The sequence below is a fragment of the Bombus vancouverensis genome, chromosome 2 (genome assembly GCF_051014615.1).
Source record: "Bombus vancouverensis nearcticus chromosome 2, iyBomVanc1_principal, whole genome shotgun sequence".
Taxonomy (NCBI): Eukaryota; Metazoa; Arthropoda; class Insecta; order Hymenoptera; family Apidae; genus Bombus; species Bombus vancouverensis.
In genome coordinates this window covers 8,611,291-8,629,904 of record NC_134912.1, presented here as the reverse complement: position 1 = coordinate 8,629,904, position 18,614 = coordinate 8,611,291, and the positions used below count along the sequence as shown (strand labels likewise).

Here is an 18,614-nt window from a genome sequence, read left to right as displayed (position 1 = left end):
CTGTCAAACGGGTATTTTCAAGGGTTAAAAACGAAAAACTGCGAAAATAATATTTGACCAAATAATGTTATGCGTTTGGTATATATATAAATTTTTTGTAAGCTTTCAAATGGTTTTTTGCGTTTTCTGAAAAATTTGTTTGAGTTGCCACGCTTTTGAAATACATGTTCGATATAGCAATGGGATCTGACACTTGGAATTTCTATGCAGCGCGTTATAAAATATATGGGGGATATTTATAGGGCCGATTCTAAATATCAAAAAGATGAAAAGCGCTGTTTCAAGCTTACCGTTCCAGTTATAAACAATTCTATTTTACGTTAGAAATATATGGTATCAATGAGTCAGTTGATAAAGCTTTTTCTCTGTATCTCACTTAGATTTCAGGTTTCTCATTTTTCATCGACATCGGTACATTTCCAGCGCGAAATGAAATCGTTTGTAACTGTCTTCATTGTTTTTATGTTGAGAATTAACTCTCTCCCTTTCTATATATTTTAACCTTTGAATTATATTCCAGGTGATTTAGAAGTTAGAATTCTTGAAAGCTCTCACTGAATCCTGGAAATCCTACGTGTCTCGAGAGATACTTTCAAGTGTCTCAAGTGTGAAATTTTGATCATCATAAGATCTTCACATTATTTAGACTATCCGATATTATACATTCATTTTCAATATCAAAGTATTCAATCGATACGCCATAAGGTACCAGCAGTTAATAAGATGAGAAATTAAAGGAGAAATAGAATTCAAGATCTCGAAGCATTCAAAATTTAGAAAACTGCGAATCTGAAAGATTGAAAACTCGTCGAGGCTTTCGAGGTTGCAAAGTTTCGGATCGCGTTCGAAACGATTTGCATCTTCATAGTCTCGAAAAGCTTCGAATTATGTACTTGCGAGTTGAGATTCGAACACCCGTTACTACGAACGACCCGTCTTGGGACACCTAATGACAAAGTAATACAAGCTGGATGGAGGCGCGCGAGCAATGCCGAAGGATAATGTAGTTGGCCTCGTTGGCTTGTACCCGAATGCTTTCCAACGATCGACCGCCGTAAACCAGTCTAATTATACCGATCCGCGTGTCCCGCGAGGAAATCCGAGCCGCACTCGCTCGCCGCACGCAAGATGGGATTTATTGCCAGGCGTTTTCATGGTAAATGCCTCGCAGTTAACCCTCGCGAAATTGGACTGCGTGCGTGCACGAGTGCCAGGAAGAGGGAAAGGGTCCACCGAGTGACGTGTGGTTGGAGTTTATTGTGGTCCCGGTGACACAATTAATCGACGCTGATATCGCGACTATCGTTTATTCAGGGCGTTGTAAAATAGGACGTTTGACATTTTTCGAGTGTTAATTTCGCGTGTTTCGTTTCTTGCGTGGGATAGAGCGGTTGAAATTTCTAGAAATCGAATGTCACGCGTAGAGAAACGGTTTCATGGATTCTGATTACTGTCTGTGGGTATCACGTATTCGAGCAAGTTTCTTCTTTGATCTTTCATTTTTCACATGTCGTAACACAGATACACTTCGGTTTGTTATTTGGCCAGTGAAAAGATATACAAATTTCGAGTGATAGAAATTTTCTATACGATATAGGTACTTCGTATCAAGAATATCACGATTAATAAGAGGAAGATAATTCGTTGCTCTGTTATTGTAAATTCATTTACGACGTTGAAACGTAATAGAACGAAGCATTGTTTCTATCCGTAGCAGTTCTTACGTATCTAGAACGTATACTTGAAATTGTATCTCTTCTGCAGCAAGTGTGCGATATTATTATAAATGAACATAAGTGAATGAGATTTCTTACGAACAAAAGCAATTACTACTTCATTGATAACCCTATTAAAAGGAAACGGCGATAATGTCTAAAACGTAAAAACACTATTGCTATCCTTGTATTTGTCATAACCTAATAATAAAATGATAAATTAAACGCAAAAGATAACAGAAGCAAACAGCAAGGAAAATAACATTCTTACAATTTAATCGTCGTGATTGCGTCTCATACTTCTCTGTCCTACATAACGCGCATAGTTACAGATAGAGAACTATAAGGACATAATATGGCGCCTTGTTCAAGGCCCGTATATCGGTTTGATATACTAATTTATTGTTGTCCCTTGCTACCCTGACGTGGCATTTCGCCTTAGGTTCTGTTTTTCCTCGAACACTCGGATACGAGGGAGTGTCTCTCCCTCGGTCCCTTTCTTGCTGTTCTTGCACAGGGCGTTGTACAGACTTAATTGGCGCGGAGGCGACTAGTTTAAACACGATTAATCAAGCGTACGAGCCAACACGGCTGCCGCCGGAGGAAGTCGCCGTGAAGAGAGAGAGAGAGAAACTCCATGGAGATTTATCGACACGAGCCACGTTGTTCCTCGCGAGGCTTTCTAAGACACGTTCTGTCTCATAATTTCTGTTACCGTGGAATGTAGATTTTGTTGCCCCCGGGACGTTATTATTGCTTGTAACATGCACTAAACGCATTGTTTCCCGCCAACGAATACCAACTTCTATGAACGTCCTCGTAAATATTGCCAACCGTGCTGGCCTTTCGTTGTATCTCTGTTACGTATTTTAATAGGCTGGGATTTTCCATTTTGTCGCGTGTTTTGTCTTATTTACAACAGGGCGAAATATCAGGGATGAATCATTGTCGTTGGAATCTCGTCCTTTACGTTTGGTCGAACGTTTTCTCAGATTGTTTCTGTTACAAGCGCATTATCGATGAAAAGTTTGGGATCAGTTCTCAGTCGGATCGTACCGAATGTTCGGCTACTTTTGTCATCGATTCGAAATTGATATCAGATCGATGTAACAGATTTTTCACCATAGAATTTTCGGAGATGACAGAATTCCGAGCTGACGTTTCTGTTCTCCGGTTCTTCGCTTCTACGGAGCATGTAGGGTGATTCCAAGCTTTTGACATTTGAGGCAATTAAGGATATACGAACTCAAGCAATGACTATGCAGATGAAAATGATCTCCTAATTGTTTCAACCTGTATATAATAATACAGGCAATTGTCTTTCATATCTATGCCTGTTAATACTCATCAATTGTTACAGAATAGTAGAACGATGATGAAAATTTCCAAAATTTTTAAACGTCCTTCCTCCAAACAGCTTATCCTGTTTCCGCGATTCCATTTCCCTAAGACATCAAAGTCGTTTCTGAATATCTCGAAACGCGTTTAATTCTGCGATTAATCAGCAAGCAACGCGCTTCGACCTATCCTCGTTCGACTTCTCTAAGGGGAGCCGATCGATTTCTATCCGGTCAATAAAAATTTGTCGGATTGAATTACACCTCGGGCACGCCTTGGCCCGATCATTTATCCCCCCTTAACAAGATCACTCTCCGAGAGCAAAAGAGAAAGAAAGAAAGCTGTTCGAGCAATAGTACCGACGCGGCAGTAAAAAAAAAAAAAGGCCAGGTCTCTAACAAAAGACCGCTTGTTAACTCGCTTAAACGACGTGTACAGAGTACATCTCGGTGGGGTGTCGGTGCCAAGGCGGAGCAACAACGGTGAGACGAGAAGTAGAAGAAGAAGGAAGAAACTAAGAGAAGAGAAGAAGGGCGCGTTGGCGAATCGAGGGAGATCGCGTGCTTTTTCTCGTTCTCTTTGTCGAGTTCATTAACAAGCGCCACGTTAAGGACGCTGGTGTACAGGGGTCGAGGCCCGTCACGTTAATTTGTTGTGCAAGCCATAATGAGTCGCGGAAGTTGGTCCAGAGAGTGCACTACTACTAAGGGCTGCTGCTGCTGCCGCCACCACCACCACCACCACCATCACCATCACCGCTGCTGATCGTCGCTGCTGGTTCCTGCTGCTGCAGTTGATCTTAACAACCTCTGCCTCCTGCCCTCTTCGCCTCTGTTGCTCTCTTCCTACCACCGCCGTTTCCTCAGCATGTCCTCCCCCTGTCCCCGCTGTGTTCCTTTCCATCGGTGGCTCGCTTCATCCCCCTTCTCCCTCGGGTGGAATAACTTACTTACGACGCAATTAATTCGCCCGTGTAATTACGGGGCTAATGGCCCGTAAAATTAAGAACCTGTACCTGGCTCTCGAGCGTGTTGCACGCGTTCTACTACCCTTCCCTCTCTCTCTCTCTCTCTCTCTCTCATCTATGTTCATCGTCTCTTTGCCCTTCATCTTCTATCTATTTCCGTCTTCTTCATACGCTCTCGTATAATTTCTCTCTCCCGCTCACACTCCAATTCGCTCCCTCGCGCAAAATCCTACGTATATACAACCGTCCGCTCCTCTGTCTCTCTGGAGTGTATTCGACTAGACTCGATTAAGTTTATCGCGATTAACGATAATTAATAACGCGTTACCACGGAAAGTGCAGTGCTGCATGCCGTGAGGGAGAGAGAGAGAGAGAGAGAGAGAGAGACTGGGGGCAGATATAGTCGAAGCTCGCTCGCGCCACCGCTCGTTCACGAGATTAATGGTACCCGGGGATGTTAATGACGCGGATGTGCAAGGAGGCGGCGACGTCGGGCAGGTGGTAGCTCGCCACGATGCCTTGCCGTAAGAAAGCCAGAGGATGAAAAAAAGAAGGCGAAGACGAGGGAGAGAAGGATGTAAGAAAAAAAAAAAAAGAAAAAAAGGGAAATAAAGGAGGAAAGGCGAGGAGAGAGAAAAAAGTAACAACGTCGAAATAACGAAGCAAGACACGGACAAATCTGGCAAATGATGTTAAATTGCTGGCAGTGAAGAGACGCCGCGCTGTACGAACGACGCGATGCTAAATGACCGCCGCTGAGCCTCGGAGTTGACTGTTAAGTAATGACGCTACAAAACGGTCTCTTCGGTAAAATGCTCGTTTACCGCAATTATGACCGCCTCATCGCTGCCCTGCTAACGACCACCGTTGATAGCCGATGAAAGACACTTCGCATCGGGAATTCTAGGAGTTTCCTGTGGTGTCGTAAGACGGCAGAATCGACGCCATATTATTATTTTTCAACCGTTTGAACATTGTTTCCGTGGAATTGACGGGACGAATCGCCGAGTTTTCGCGGTATAATAATAAGTGGCGAACGATCTATTGCAGAGAATTCTGTAAACGAGCGGCATTATCCTTTCAGACTTTGTAAATTTCTTTCTTGTCCCGTCTTATTATCGTCCTCTTAAATTTTTATCAGGTGTATTATAAAAGTTAATTGCGTTGTTCGAGAAAACGTTGTAAACGAGTAACGTTGTTTCTTTAGATTTTTGTAATTCCTTTCAAACCCATCTATTTATTGTCCCTTGAAGTCAGATGTTGTAGTTGGATTCTATGGAAAAGTTCATTGATTTTTAACCGAGAACTCTGTAAAAGAGTAATGTTATTGTTTCCAATTTCTGATAATTCCCATCTATTTTGTGTATTTTAAAAAATGGTCAATATTGTATCGTAATTTCGCTGTTGGATATTTTATAAAGGTTTACTTTATAGAAGTTGGTAATTGTTTTCAGAATGAAATTTCGATATAAAACGAGGAAGAATATTGTGCGAATGTAAAACAGTTAAGTTTTCTGTTTTGATGTTTTCTGTGCAATATTAGAAATTTGTCTCTATCATCGAGGAAACATTGTAGACAGGCATTATATAACTTATTGCTAGTCTGTTATTTCCACTGAAAGCATCAAAATGATGAAACGGCAACCTAATGACATTATACATAATGGAGAAATATATTTCTGAAATAACGGACCGCGTCTTACACATGACGCTTCATTTACATTATTATTTCGTCGTATTTGCGAAAATAAATCTTGGAAAGCTCATTCGCGCGTAACATTTCTCTCTTATTATACGTTGGCTGCTTTTTAGTTTGGCATTTCAAGTTATCACAGGCCAGCGTAGTTAAGAATTAATCATTGGAAAATCTAATTAACTCTTTGCTTACAAAAGGCGGCTATGCATGCCCTTAATGTGTCATTAACATATTTATGAACTCTATATACAATAATTGTATGTACAGCCAATATATCTTTTAATTACCTGATAATCTCGTATATATTAAAAGGAAAGTGCGGATATTTGTAGCTACATTTATAGGAAATTTAAATGTGTATCGAAGAAATAATAAATAATTCGATTAAAATATACAATCGTATGAAGTTCAAACATGCACGAAATATCCAAAAATATCCATGTTACGATATTTAGAATGTGAGATAAATTTCTGGTCAGTTCCAATCTCTCGTTTCTCTAGTTCTTTTCACAAAAATATGAATTTCCATCGGCATATCCAGTCTATCGATATACACTGCACTTTTGCAATTATATTAAAAAATGCTTCAAAATACGAAATTTAAATAAGAAATTCAACGCTTCTAACGCGCATCAACGACTGATTTCCAAATATAATTTCATCCAATGCAATATAATTGTGCTCTTTTAGTATACACCGTAGTTAAAAAGTTAATAATCCATTTTCATTTAGAAGTTGACGTATTTATAATTTTGATGCATAACCAATTTATGTTCTCTGTTACAGTATTACGAAATGTCGTACGGCCTAAACGTGGAGATGCACAAACAAGTAAGTTCCTTCTACCCTCTGCACCAAGAATTATCATAAATTTTCTCGTCATCATTTCCGACATATAACCGCGATTTTTTTTTTATTTATTTATTTATTTAAATTTTTCAATTTGTCCAGTAGGACATTTGGTAAAATATTATAGCTTAGTGGTATAATAATATAACATATCTTCGAATTTGATTGATTTATTTCTTTAGTGTGGTGAGTGTACCGCGATTTTCGACCGGTGTACCATACAAATTTTTCAAACATGCAACACCTGACTATTTACTCAGGCGCATTGAACTCCCTTTTCCCTTAGATTATCAAATAAAAACGACGATATTCTTTCGATATAAAGGTCCTGTCTCGAACCAGCTACCTGTAATATATTTTTCAACGTGTCGCGAGATTTTAGTAATCAGCTTATCCGTGTAACGAGGCGAGAAAGGTGGAAAATCGCTGACACGATAGTCCCGTCTCGTTGCACGAAATTCAGAAATCGACCGCGAAAACGCGTTTCGCGTGTGTACACGCGCACTTCCTTCCACTTGCATTGCATCGGGCGACGATCTTTCTTGGCTCGAGACCCGCGCCGGTTAACGTCGCGTGTTTGCCGCAGTCATTAAGCGGGATAAGTTTGTCCCGTGTACACGGCCGAATAAACATTTGCAGCGATGACTCGACGACATGGGGCAAGGCTCTGAGAGAATGCAGCCGCCACTTTCGATTCCGTTTGCGAACATCTATTCCGAGAAGACGTTCCGTTCGCACGATAACTTGGTAGCCCGTACGCGTCAACGTTCTCCGTGTTTAAAAAAATCAGCTTCGCTACGGAGAATCCACGGATTCGTAAATATTGCTCCGTTCGAAATATTGTTTCGTACGATTCGAAAATACGAGGACCGAAGAAATTTTGTTTTAAGATTAGGTAGAGAAATTTGCAGATTTGCTTCTTAATATATTTCTTAATTATACTTGATAGGTGTACCTTAGAACGTGCGCGTATTTGACAGGTCAATCACGTAAGATTGATATTAATGAAACATTAGTTTGCAACTGTTATTGGAGATAATCGAGTAAAATTGGTTAACGGAATAGTTAAAATTCAGAGTATTCGAATAATTAAACTGTTGCGATAAATATAATCTGCCGGATACAGATCGTTTACCTCTATTTAATTTGCTAGTAAATTTACTTTAAATTTAAGCTAGATTATCTATAACTATTATTAGGAATTTAAATTTATGTATTTCTCACATATCTTTTAAAATGATCATCAAATATGTACAGAATTCTTTTCCAATACACCGTAGAAAATCGAAGAATCAAAATAGAAGGGAACTAATTTCCGGCTCTGAAAGACCTCGTAATGGTTATTAACTATTAAGTTAAAATTTACACAAAGATAAAGATAAATCAAGTTCGTAAAAGTCGTATCTTCTTGCTGTTTTTCTTTTCTGCTTAGTAATTAACATAAATAGCGCGTTCGTCGAATTTTTTGATCAGGCTACATAGGTGCAGTTAAGTTGGTGTACGGCTCGTTTCCTATACACAGAGGACGTAAACTAAGGGATCGGCTCGTTAAACCGGCGAAACCGAGCCGTGACGCGCAGCTTTTCTACGCGTCTCGTTAATCATCCTCCTTATGTCTGGCTGCGTCGCTTATTTCCGCGGTTCCACCGCCTCTTACCAGCTTCTTGCGACGAAAATAGAGACGCAGCCCATCCATGCTAGAAATACGCGGGTTCGATGAATATTGCTTGCATTCCGCCTATTTCCTTTACAAAATGTTGTCGAGTTGCCGCGGCAAAATATTAATTAACCGGCGGAACAAACAGGTTGAACGATTTTACGGTAGAATTATGCACACATTAATTTTTGGTAAATAACTTTGATCGGATGTAAATATGCAATCGAGCGTAAAACAAATTGAGGGAACGTTAGAAATTGGAAACTTTTGGTCGAGAGGAATTTTTATTGTAATTTCTTCCTTATGATATATTAATATACGAATCGAGTCGATAAATTAATTATACAAATATACATTATATAGTGTGACAAGGTATTACGACAATATGGAATATTATAAGAAAAAGTTTAAAGAATTCCTTTTTCCTCTTTCAAGTCGATATTTCTTAAGAATAGGTGAAATTAAATATCCACGCAGTGTAATGTTTTAGAAGAAAATATTCTAAATCTGTAGTCTCGTTGCTCGAAAAGTTTAGGGTTCTGATATCTGTGTAACAAACATCTACGCTTGGCCAATTAAAACTCCAGCAAGACACAGTCGACGAAACCAAACAGTTGAAACGTAATTTCACAGCGGTGTATCTCGTTCTTTTGTACGTCTAATTTTACCGCATCGCGTGTTAAAAGTGTCCACGGTTAAACACTCTGCTTGCGAAAAGTGAGTGGGCCAAAAATATTTTCCATCTCTCCGGGCAGCTGGAAAGCATGTGTTCACCGCGAAAGCGAAATAAAAGCTTCCTTCCTCTTTTATGCACTTTGTTGCCGGCACGTTTTACTACGCGTAGCTCTCACGCGTCGACCGATCACCCACTGTGCCAAGTTAAAAAAGCGACGAACCGTGACCGGGTCCCTCTTACACCATTCAATGAAAAACTAATATTATCAGTGAAACTGTACAAGTCACGTGTTACAAAAATTACCAGTGCTACCAAATTCTTATGTACAACAGCCACCGCGTTTGATGATCTCGCGAATCCAGATCTTTGAGTAAATTTCGCAAATAACGAGCCTAATTTCTGGCGGAAATTTATAAAATTATAAGATAGAAGTTTGTAATTATAACTCGTAACTTATCAGTTCATTGACATTATTTATACGATTTAATTTGATATTTTTACTTTGACTCAATAATTACGAATCCATATGAAATTTAAACGCTTCCCTACTATTTTGAGATTTCCAATTTTAATCTTAACATTTCTAACACGCAGTATCGCGAATCGAGATTTTTAAGTAAATTTCACGAATTACGATTCAGCCGATCATCTAATTTCTGGCGGAAATTTATGAAATTATAAGACAGAAGTTTGTAATTATAACTCGTAACTTGTCAGTTCATTGACATTATTTATACGATTTAATTTGATATTTTTACTTTGACTCGATAATTACGAATCCATATGAAATTTAAACGCTTCCCCACTATTTTGAGATTTCCAATTTTAATCTTAACATTTCTAACACGCAGCATACGTAACATTACTTCAAATGCTAAAAAAAATAGTAGAAAAAAGAAAAAATTATTGCTCCAAAAACTACATGGATAAATAAATGATAAATTTATTTTGAAAGACAGCGAATTAATTTCTACACCTAACGTTGTTACTTGATAAATTATTGCGCAAGATCGTCCATATATTGTTGTTTTTATATAGATATTAATCGGGGACGAACGTTTCTCGTTAACCTCGAACCTTTGTTCCTTTTACAGGCCGAAATATCGAAGAGACTGAACGCTATCATCGGACAGATCCTGCCCTTTCTGTCTCAGGAACATCAACAGCAAGTTGCAACCGCTGTTGATAGGGCGAAACAGGTCACGATGACGGAGCTGAACTCCATAATTGGGGTAAGTGCGCGTCATGCTCCGTAATTGACTAATTTTCCAACAGAGGAGAGCGGTTGTTCGATCAGCATTACGCGTCAGGATATCGCAACAGGTGCATCGTGAAATTACGCGTTTCCGTCGAGGAAAAGGTTTAGTAATGATCTGTCAGTTTCAGTACCTCGGATACAATCGAGTGGACGTTTAAAGGATCGCTTTAAATAAGTTTTATCGGTGTCGTAAATTTTTTCATTGAGATATAGTCGAGCTTTCGTTAACCTTCATCCTCTTCGTCGTGTTGATTCGAACCGTTGCGATAAACGCGAAAGTGCAATATTGCTACGTGTCGTTTTATTATTTGTAAATCATACGAATGATATTCGTATGCTTGCCGATGTAGAAATACAAACGAGTCACAATTAAATGTTTTTATTAGGTTGTACATTTTACGTACGATTCGCCTTTTCCAATTGGACCACACGTCCAATAACTTCAATTTAGTCGCATAAAAAATGTATGGAATTTAGCCTGTTGTACACTTTCATAACCAGAGAGTAACACCGTTTGTTACTCTTGTAAGATACGTATAAATAACTAGACTTTATCTTTATGCAAACCCATATTCTCGAGAATATGATTAAAAAAAGCTAGAACTTGGCTAGAAAATTGTTCTACCTACCAAGTATTATACAAATCACTATACTTGCATGTTTTATACGTTTTTTTCATACCATGTGCATTCTGCGCAATTTGGTACTTTCACATTATAAATGCATAAAGATCGGCAAACTACCCAGAACCCATGTACACAGAATGATCGTTTCAACCCATCCCATACACCTCCTCTTTTCTCATATCTACCGTATCTTCCGTATCTTCAAAGCGAAGTATCGCATGTTGCACTTAGAAGCCACAACATGATCTGCGATATTTTGGCGACGAAAAAAAGATGGGTGCACACGCAAAAACCTACCGCAGCAGGCAAAACGCGAGACAATTTTACACGCGACCAGCCGTTTATTCGGCGAGCGGGTAATTTAAGGTCGTTAAGTCGGGTGAATCACCCTTGCGTATCCATTACCTGACCTGGACGAGTCGCAAACGCGTTTCCACTTTAAAAAAAAAAAAGAAAAGAAAAAGAATTTTTTTCCCGCCACCCAAGATCGCGTACGTCCGTCGTTGTCGAGCGAGCTTCAATTTACATAATAGTCCACCGAATCTAACCGCGCGACCGTGTGTACTCGTGCAAGCTGAAAAGGGAATGAGGTGTAGGTAAGCCGAGTCCTTTCTTCGCGTCTCGTGTACGACAGACTTCCGGTGGGAAACGTTTTTCTCATACTCATAGGCTGCATGCCGGTGATAGCAGGGTCGACGAATGCGAAATTGGCATTCGACCGCCGCGGCACGTATAATTGAGTTCCGTGTCGGTTCTCGCGTGCACGACTTGAATAATTCCCGATCGCCTAAACGAATGCACGGTCCTCGTGGCCCCGGACACGCTTGAATTACTCTTTCTGCACGTGCGCAGCTACATGCGCGTTAAAAACACCGCAGGCTAAAGGGAAATTTAGTAATCATATACGGCGAGCAGAAAAACCCAGTACGAGGGATTCTTTTTAAGAAATGATGATTTGTTTGTATTGCGATATGAGAGACGCAGAAAATCGGAAACATATACTGAGCGGCTACACAATGTATTTGTATATAGAGATCAGACCAATCGCACCGAGAAGCAAGGAATGGGCAGAAATAGTAACAACAAACCGAGAAACATATATGACAACTGGCGAACTTCACGAAGGGAAGCAGAAAGTTGGATGCTTTCCGCATGAACGAACAGAGAAAGGAGGAACAGGAACGAAACACCAAAGACTGAAAGACTGACACGTAGAAGATGTATAGGATGGGACAGAATAAAGAGCGATTTTAAAAAAGCTGTAAAAAGGAACAATCAATTTTTCGAAATGTTATTTTCACCGCCTTCGAATACGTAAAAAAGTATTAAAGAAAAATAAATATTAGAATGGAAAAGTAACTAATTTTTCAAAATTACTCTGGTAATATGACGTCCGCTCAAGCATACACATGCTTCCAGCCGGGCTCTCAAGTTATTCGTTACATTCCGCGGCATTGCCAGTGGAATTTGAACCACTTCCTGTCTGGAAATGGGCCTCGCCACTCATCCCTGAATTATTTGTAATGTCTTGATTAATTAAATTTAAAAATTCTTCACGAAACCGTCTTCGGTTCACGTTATCTGTTCCTTTAAGAGCCTGAACCATTTGGACTTCGTACGGATGATTATTGTGTAAAATTCATCTAATCGTTCTATTGGAAATCCTAAATGTAGCGCTGTGCGCTGGCGAGCCAAACGACGCGGGCTTCTTCCGATCGCAACTCTTACACGCTGTTACATGTTGTTTTCGGGTGTACGCACTGTTTTTGGTCTTCCAGGCGTTTTTCTCGTCGTTGACGAAATCTCTTCAAACCACCCATGTTTCAGTCTCGACCCATTTTTTAATCAGACGACATCGGTCTGAATGTTAAAATGGTTGCGGAAAGCATCGTTTTGATAAAACGCTTTGGCAGTATACGCGCGATGCTGAAGAGGGGTCCGCCGCTCCATTGATACAGCGTCCCCACTCTCTCCCATCGACACAATACGATTGCCGCGCTTTTCAAAATCGCTCTTTATTCTGCCCACCCTGTATAATAACACGTGTAATAAATTAAGATATTGATCTACCTAGATAAATAGCATAAAAGGAATAAACTCAGATAAAAACGAAATGCAACGAGCGCCCATATATACGAAAAGACTGTAACAATCATAAGCTTCGATACAATAAACGAATACAATAGGATACGATATAATATACGATATGGGAGAAATTTATTAGTTGCATTTAATAATATTTTATTTTGTTAAGGTTTTATCTCGTAATAGAGAAAGAGAGAGAGAGAGAGAGAGAGAGAGAAAATGCGTGGATGGATGTATTTATAGTAGAAAATATATTTAAGCAAGTTTAACTATAAGTACAATGTGTATGCTAGTCCAGATCCGCAGGCTGGCAGCTTTACTTTACGAAAGAGTATTTACTCAATTACAGAAAACTGACCTGTCTGTACCTCGTTGCAGCATCTGTGCAAGGCATGTTCCTAGAAAACTATAAGGCTGAGAGGCCCTTCAAATTGATTTAGTGCTAAACAATACTGAATGGTTTCAAGGACTAAGAAAACTAAGCTTTAGAAAAGATGTGGAGTTTTCCTGGAAGTGGGACCCACTTCAACGTATGTTAACACTTTGACTACCACGTCGAAATCACATGTTTCGATCAGGACGCCACGGGAGTATTTTTATTATTCAAATAGTAAAATAATAATAAATTGATGATATAGGACAACATCCTTCCCCAATGGACCCTGGCGCCTTGCTAACAGTCGATAGCGACATATTATAACAAGGCTTCGTTTATTTCAACAAACCATTCGCATTCGTTATTTCGTCGTAAGCAAAACGTCCAGAATATATTGTTGAAACGTGTAGAAGATATTAATAAGCAGTATTTGTTCATTCTGTGTATAATAGTAAAGAATGTGCACACTTCTAACTGTGCGACACGAAATGCAGAAGAAAAAAGGGCAAGCGTACCTTCTGTCTTTTTTTTTTTTTATTTGGAAGTAGTTCACAATCAATTCTCATTGAGAATTATAAGTAAATTATTCTGACGTGGTGACGTTATAGAAAATGAAAGTTTCTTTCTCCGTGTAAAACTTGTACAGGGTATGTGAGTCTGATAGGAGTTGATTCTACGAAGCTCGTGGGACTAAGCTTCGCTCGTTTCGAATCGTCGAATCGGTTTAGCGAAGATAGTTGGAAGACAAAGACGATATCTTTACATAATATTACATCCTACTAAATTTTACTAAATTTTGATAACTAGATTCTACCGTAAAGGGACGATAATTTGTTAATTTTAAATTAAATATAAAGTCGAAGAATGCGCGAGCAAATTGATACGCTGCATTTTCGCGTAATGGACAGGCAGCGGACAAGCGGCTTTCATTTTCTATAACGTAAATAATAAATGATTATCGTATGTTTGCTTCTAGCTGAATCTAATGTTTAAATCTAGAGAGTAATGTCTTTTTAATCTGCGGATCTGATCCGTCGTGTCAAGTAATTGAGTAACTAGTGGGTTTTGGTGGTTGTTAATTCATATGTTATATCTATTATTGAAATTATTATTGAATTTAACTGTAGGTATCTTAAGGTCGCGATGTACTGTTTCGTTAAGCGTACCTTTTCTTTTTTTTATTATTTATTTATTTACATTTTACAATTTGTCCAGTAGGACATTTTAAGCAGAGACTGCTTTTAATTTTGCAGAGAGTGCTATAAAAAAATATTAAACAGTTAAGATCAAAAATTGCTAAGAATCGGACCAAAAAGGTGACCACCTATTGTCCAGATTGTATTGATGAACCACATTTATGTTTACAGTGTTTCAACACAGTGCACCGTTAGATGCAAGATTTTTTTTTTATTTATTTGTTGAAATTACAATCAATTCTCGCGTTGAGAATTTTCAGTAATTAGATGCAAGATTTGTTCTCATTTTTTTTTATTGATGTTCTAATAAAAATGTTTAATTGTTCAATGGGGCACTTTTTATTTCAAAGTATCTTCTATTTATCGCTTATATTCAAAATGCACCAACCGTCAATTTTCATTCAATTTTTACAATTGTAAGAAGTTCAAGCGTTCCGGTCACTAATGACCACCGTGATCACAGGAGAAACCGTCATGTATGACCGACGTGTCAGTCAAAGCGTTAATAGGATTCAAGTAAGTTTATTAATCGGAGTAGTTAATTCAACTTTGCACGGTTCAATAAAAATTGATCAAATTATGCTTGTTTGTTTCCCTTTCTTTTTCTTTTGTTTTGTCTCATCGCGAGATGCGTTTGACGTAAGACTGAATGAAACGATATATGTAGATAAAGAAAGTTAATTGAACTTCGTCTGGCTGATATCAAATTTGTCGGCGATCGAAGTATCTTTACCGGAATGGGTCAGATTAATTTTTGACGGTCGAAATGCTTGTAACGAAGCATCATAGAAATTCGAATGCCGGCTGTTAATTATACCAGTTGTTTTCTACAGAAAAAAGAGAACTGTTGCTTTTGATTTCTGATTTCGACGCGCGATTTCTTCTGCCATTGAAATTTACTACGTCATTACCACGAGTCTGCCATAAAAACCGACCAACCCGTCAGAAAAATAAAAAAGAGCCATCAAACGTTATCTGGTCCGATCACCGCAGACAGAATCAGGCTCTCGTTGGGGCGTCCTCGATTTAACGAGCGCAGGCCTGACCGCTAGAAATCGTCGGATCGAGGTCGTGACACAAACCGCAATCTGCAGTTGCGTAATACGCGTCATCGGCATGTGGGGACGCATAATCAGCGCGTGCACTCAGCGCCGGCCAGTGGCTAATACAAGGTGAAGCCGGCAACGTTACACGTGCACATGCACTCCTCTCGTTCGCACATGCGGTTAGCGCATGCTGATGTACTTACCAAGGGGAGACGTTCCAATGTTTCCAGTTCTGTCGTCGTAGGGTTGGAACATGCTAAATAAAGACGCGAAAACAAGGTAGAGATAAATCGAACGAGATAGAGTAAGGTACACACATATACATATAAATATACAAAAGGAAAGCGTAGTGGAAAGCAACGACGAACGCAGAAGGGAGACAGAAACGGACAGGGCAGAACGGCAGGGGCCAAAGGCTGAAGGGACGACAGAGGCAAATAGACATAAGCGCCAACCCCCATGAATATGTATTACTCGGTAAACAGGGGTTGAATCAATATTTCGTTTAATAACACTGCACGCTGGAACGCAATTCTCCCTGCCCCGTTTCTCCTATCTCGCTTCCACCGTTCCTTGTCTCCGCTGTATCCCATTGCACCTCTCTGTTTCACCCTGTCTCGTTTCGTTCCCCATTTCCTCTTCTTCTTGCACCTTTGAACGCGCGTATCGCACGCTTTCCTGCACGCACAGACAGATACGATAGCTAGCCAACCAGCCAGCCAAGGGGGATGCATTTGTACAGGCGCATACAGGATATTCCCTGACACGTATTTAAACGTACAGGTATGGACGAGTCGCACCTCCGGCACTGCGCGATGGTGCCGGACCGATCCTCCCCTCAGGCATCAGGCCAGCCAACCCTCCTCGTACTGTAGCTTCCCTTTCCGCGTATTATTCACGCCGCGTTAAACCTCGTTTGGGACTATTACGTTTCGTTTGCCGCGTTGCACGAACGACGACGCCCCCTGTTCCCCCCTGTCGATTCTCTCGCGTTGCTTCGAATACGAATTGAATACCGTCGGGGGCTCGTGCACGCTCAACGTGGCCTATGCTCGCCGATTTTCGCTATACATGTACGTGTTTGTTGCGAACAACGCCGCTTCCACATCGGTTCTTTCCCCACCCCATCAGGTCAAACCGTCGGTCACAAGCACAAGGATTGGAACTTCGAGACGCTTTGGACGATTTTTAATAACAACACGAGAATCTTATCAAAAGGGTGAAGATCAATGTGGTAGTAATGTTTATCGACTTCAACCGACGGCACTGGAAGTGGACTATTTTTCTAATCTAAAATTCTCTCTCCACTCTTCGGTTGCGTACTAACGATGAGTTAGTATTTAGAAACTTTGGTAGTTAGAATGCCTTTTTATTGAATCGTCGGGCTATAAACCGAAATCAGTTATTATTCGCGCCACGTCATTGCATTGAGATCGTATTGAGAAACAGTATATCTTTTTCTTCTTCGATAGGAAACCGAGTTATTCTTGTTGCATAGCTCTAAAATCAGCGAAATAGAATATTTTATTATACAAAAATCGAACTCAGGATACAGGAAAATGAACATTTACGGAACAACTCAAGCCTGTTGCCTTTTGAATATCGCGTGTCTATTGCTCGTTCGACAATTGTTTCCGTGCTTTGTATTTTTACTTTTATTTTTCTTTTCTTCTTTCGATTGATGTTGGTTTGTGAAATGGGGAAAATATTACAACTGACGTTTACGCATGTTTGATGGATGATACAGGGGTGGAAATTTTGGTCAGGGGTGTCCGAAATTTGATCAGGGGTAATCGATACGTTTTGTTATGTATAAAGTGGAAAATGATTATACGGCGTGGTGGTAATGGTAGTATTATGGATATAGCGTAGCGTTCGAAATAAAAAAAGGGTAATTTATGTAAATGGTATTCTTGGAACTGGTGAACATCCGTGGAAAGTTGTGATTCAGTGGCTGCGAATCTCCCGATGAAATGAACGTTAATAAAATCAGTCGATTATTTAAGCTGTACCAACGACGTTATCGGTGTTATATTTTTGGTAGATTCGTTTAAAATGCGTCTTAATGTCTGCCCAATAATAATAATGTCCAGTGGACGCGTATTTCTGTCATTCGAAAGCAACGTGCTTTCAAGTAGTCGAGTTAAATTTAGACGAAGCGAAAGGTTATCTTCGGTATTCGATAAAATTATTCAGTATTCGAATGTTCCTTGTAAAAATAAATTCTTCCGCGCATTCGCCTCTCTCCGTAAAAACATGGCTTTAGCAGCGGCTAAAATATCCTATCGGGGTAAACATATTTAAAATAGAACTAATTTTCCAGCACGAAGACGTAATCTGCGAGTGATCAAAATAGTGCATAATTGTTAAAATAGTTGCACCATTAATCGAGGTCGCTCTTTGTTTAGAAACTTGAACTCTCTTCCGCGATTACTGTTCTATTCTACTTCTGTTTTATCGCAATTTTAATCGTGTTACTCATTTCCTCATCTTCTCTCTTTCTCTTTACTTACACATCCAACATTTGACTCTGCATATAAAGCAAACGTAGCATAAAAACGACCTACTCTTTCAATTATGTTCACAAAAATATGAAGCCGCTCAAATATCCTCGACCTAGTATTAACCGCCGACTTAATATTTCCAAACGTTTAAAACTCCCACTGCAAAGCTCACTAACCGATGTCCACAAAGCGTTCGAAAAAAAGAAGAAAAAGAAGGGAAATTCCGCAGCAAATATCGCGCGAAACATCAAACGCCGCAGACCGTTTACCGTGCACGTCGATAAAAGCTCTCGACGGCTACCTCGAAAAAGCGGGGCGTTTCTTGAAAAAATCGATACCCCTGAAAAATGAACGTCAACGAGGCCTTCCTTCTCTTGCAAACGTTTCACCGTCTCGCGGCGCGATCCCCGTGGCCCCTTCCTGGTCGTTCGTCGAGCGGGCTTCACAGCATAGAAAAAGTTGTTGCGCGTCAAAAGCCCCTCGCCGGAAGTCGAGTGGCCGCAAGGCAAATTGCAAGCTACATCCGTGGAGTAGGTACACGTGCGTAGGGCGGTGCAAATACGTCCCTAGGGGGTAAACTGTGCTGCGGGAAGACCATACAAGCTGTATACACACACGCCAAGCC

General features: G+C 39.9%; 1 protein-coding gene across 1 annotated transcript in view; it reads left to right on the top strand.

Moving 5' to 3' along the window:
* The window catches only part of LOC117166308 (protein groucho), a 76,094-nt gene that overhangs the window by 36,100 nt on the left and 21,380 nt on the right, over positions 1-18,614 (top strand). Inside the window, exons 4-5 of the mRNA XM_033350163.2 lie at positions 6,503-6,547; positions 9,993-10,130. Of these exons, the coding sequence (XP_033206054.1) occupies positions 6,503-6,547; positions 9,993-10,130 (183 nt within the window). The remainder of the gene's footprint in view (positions 1-6,502; positions 6,548-9,992; positions 10,131-18,614) is intronic.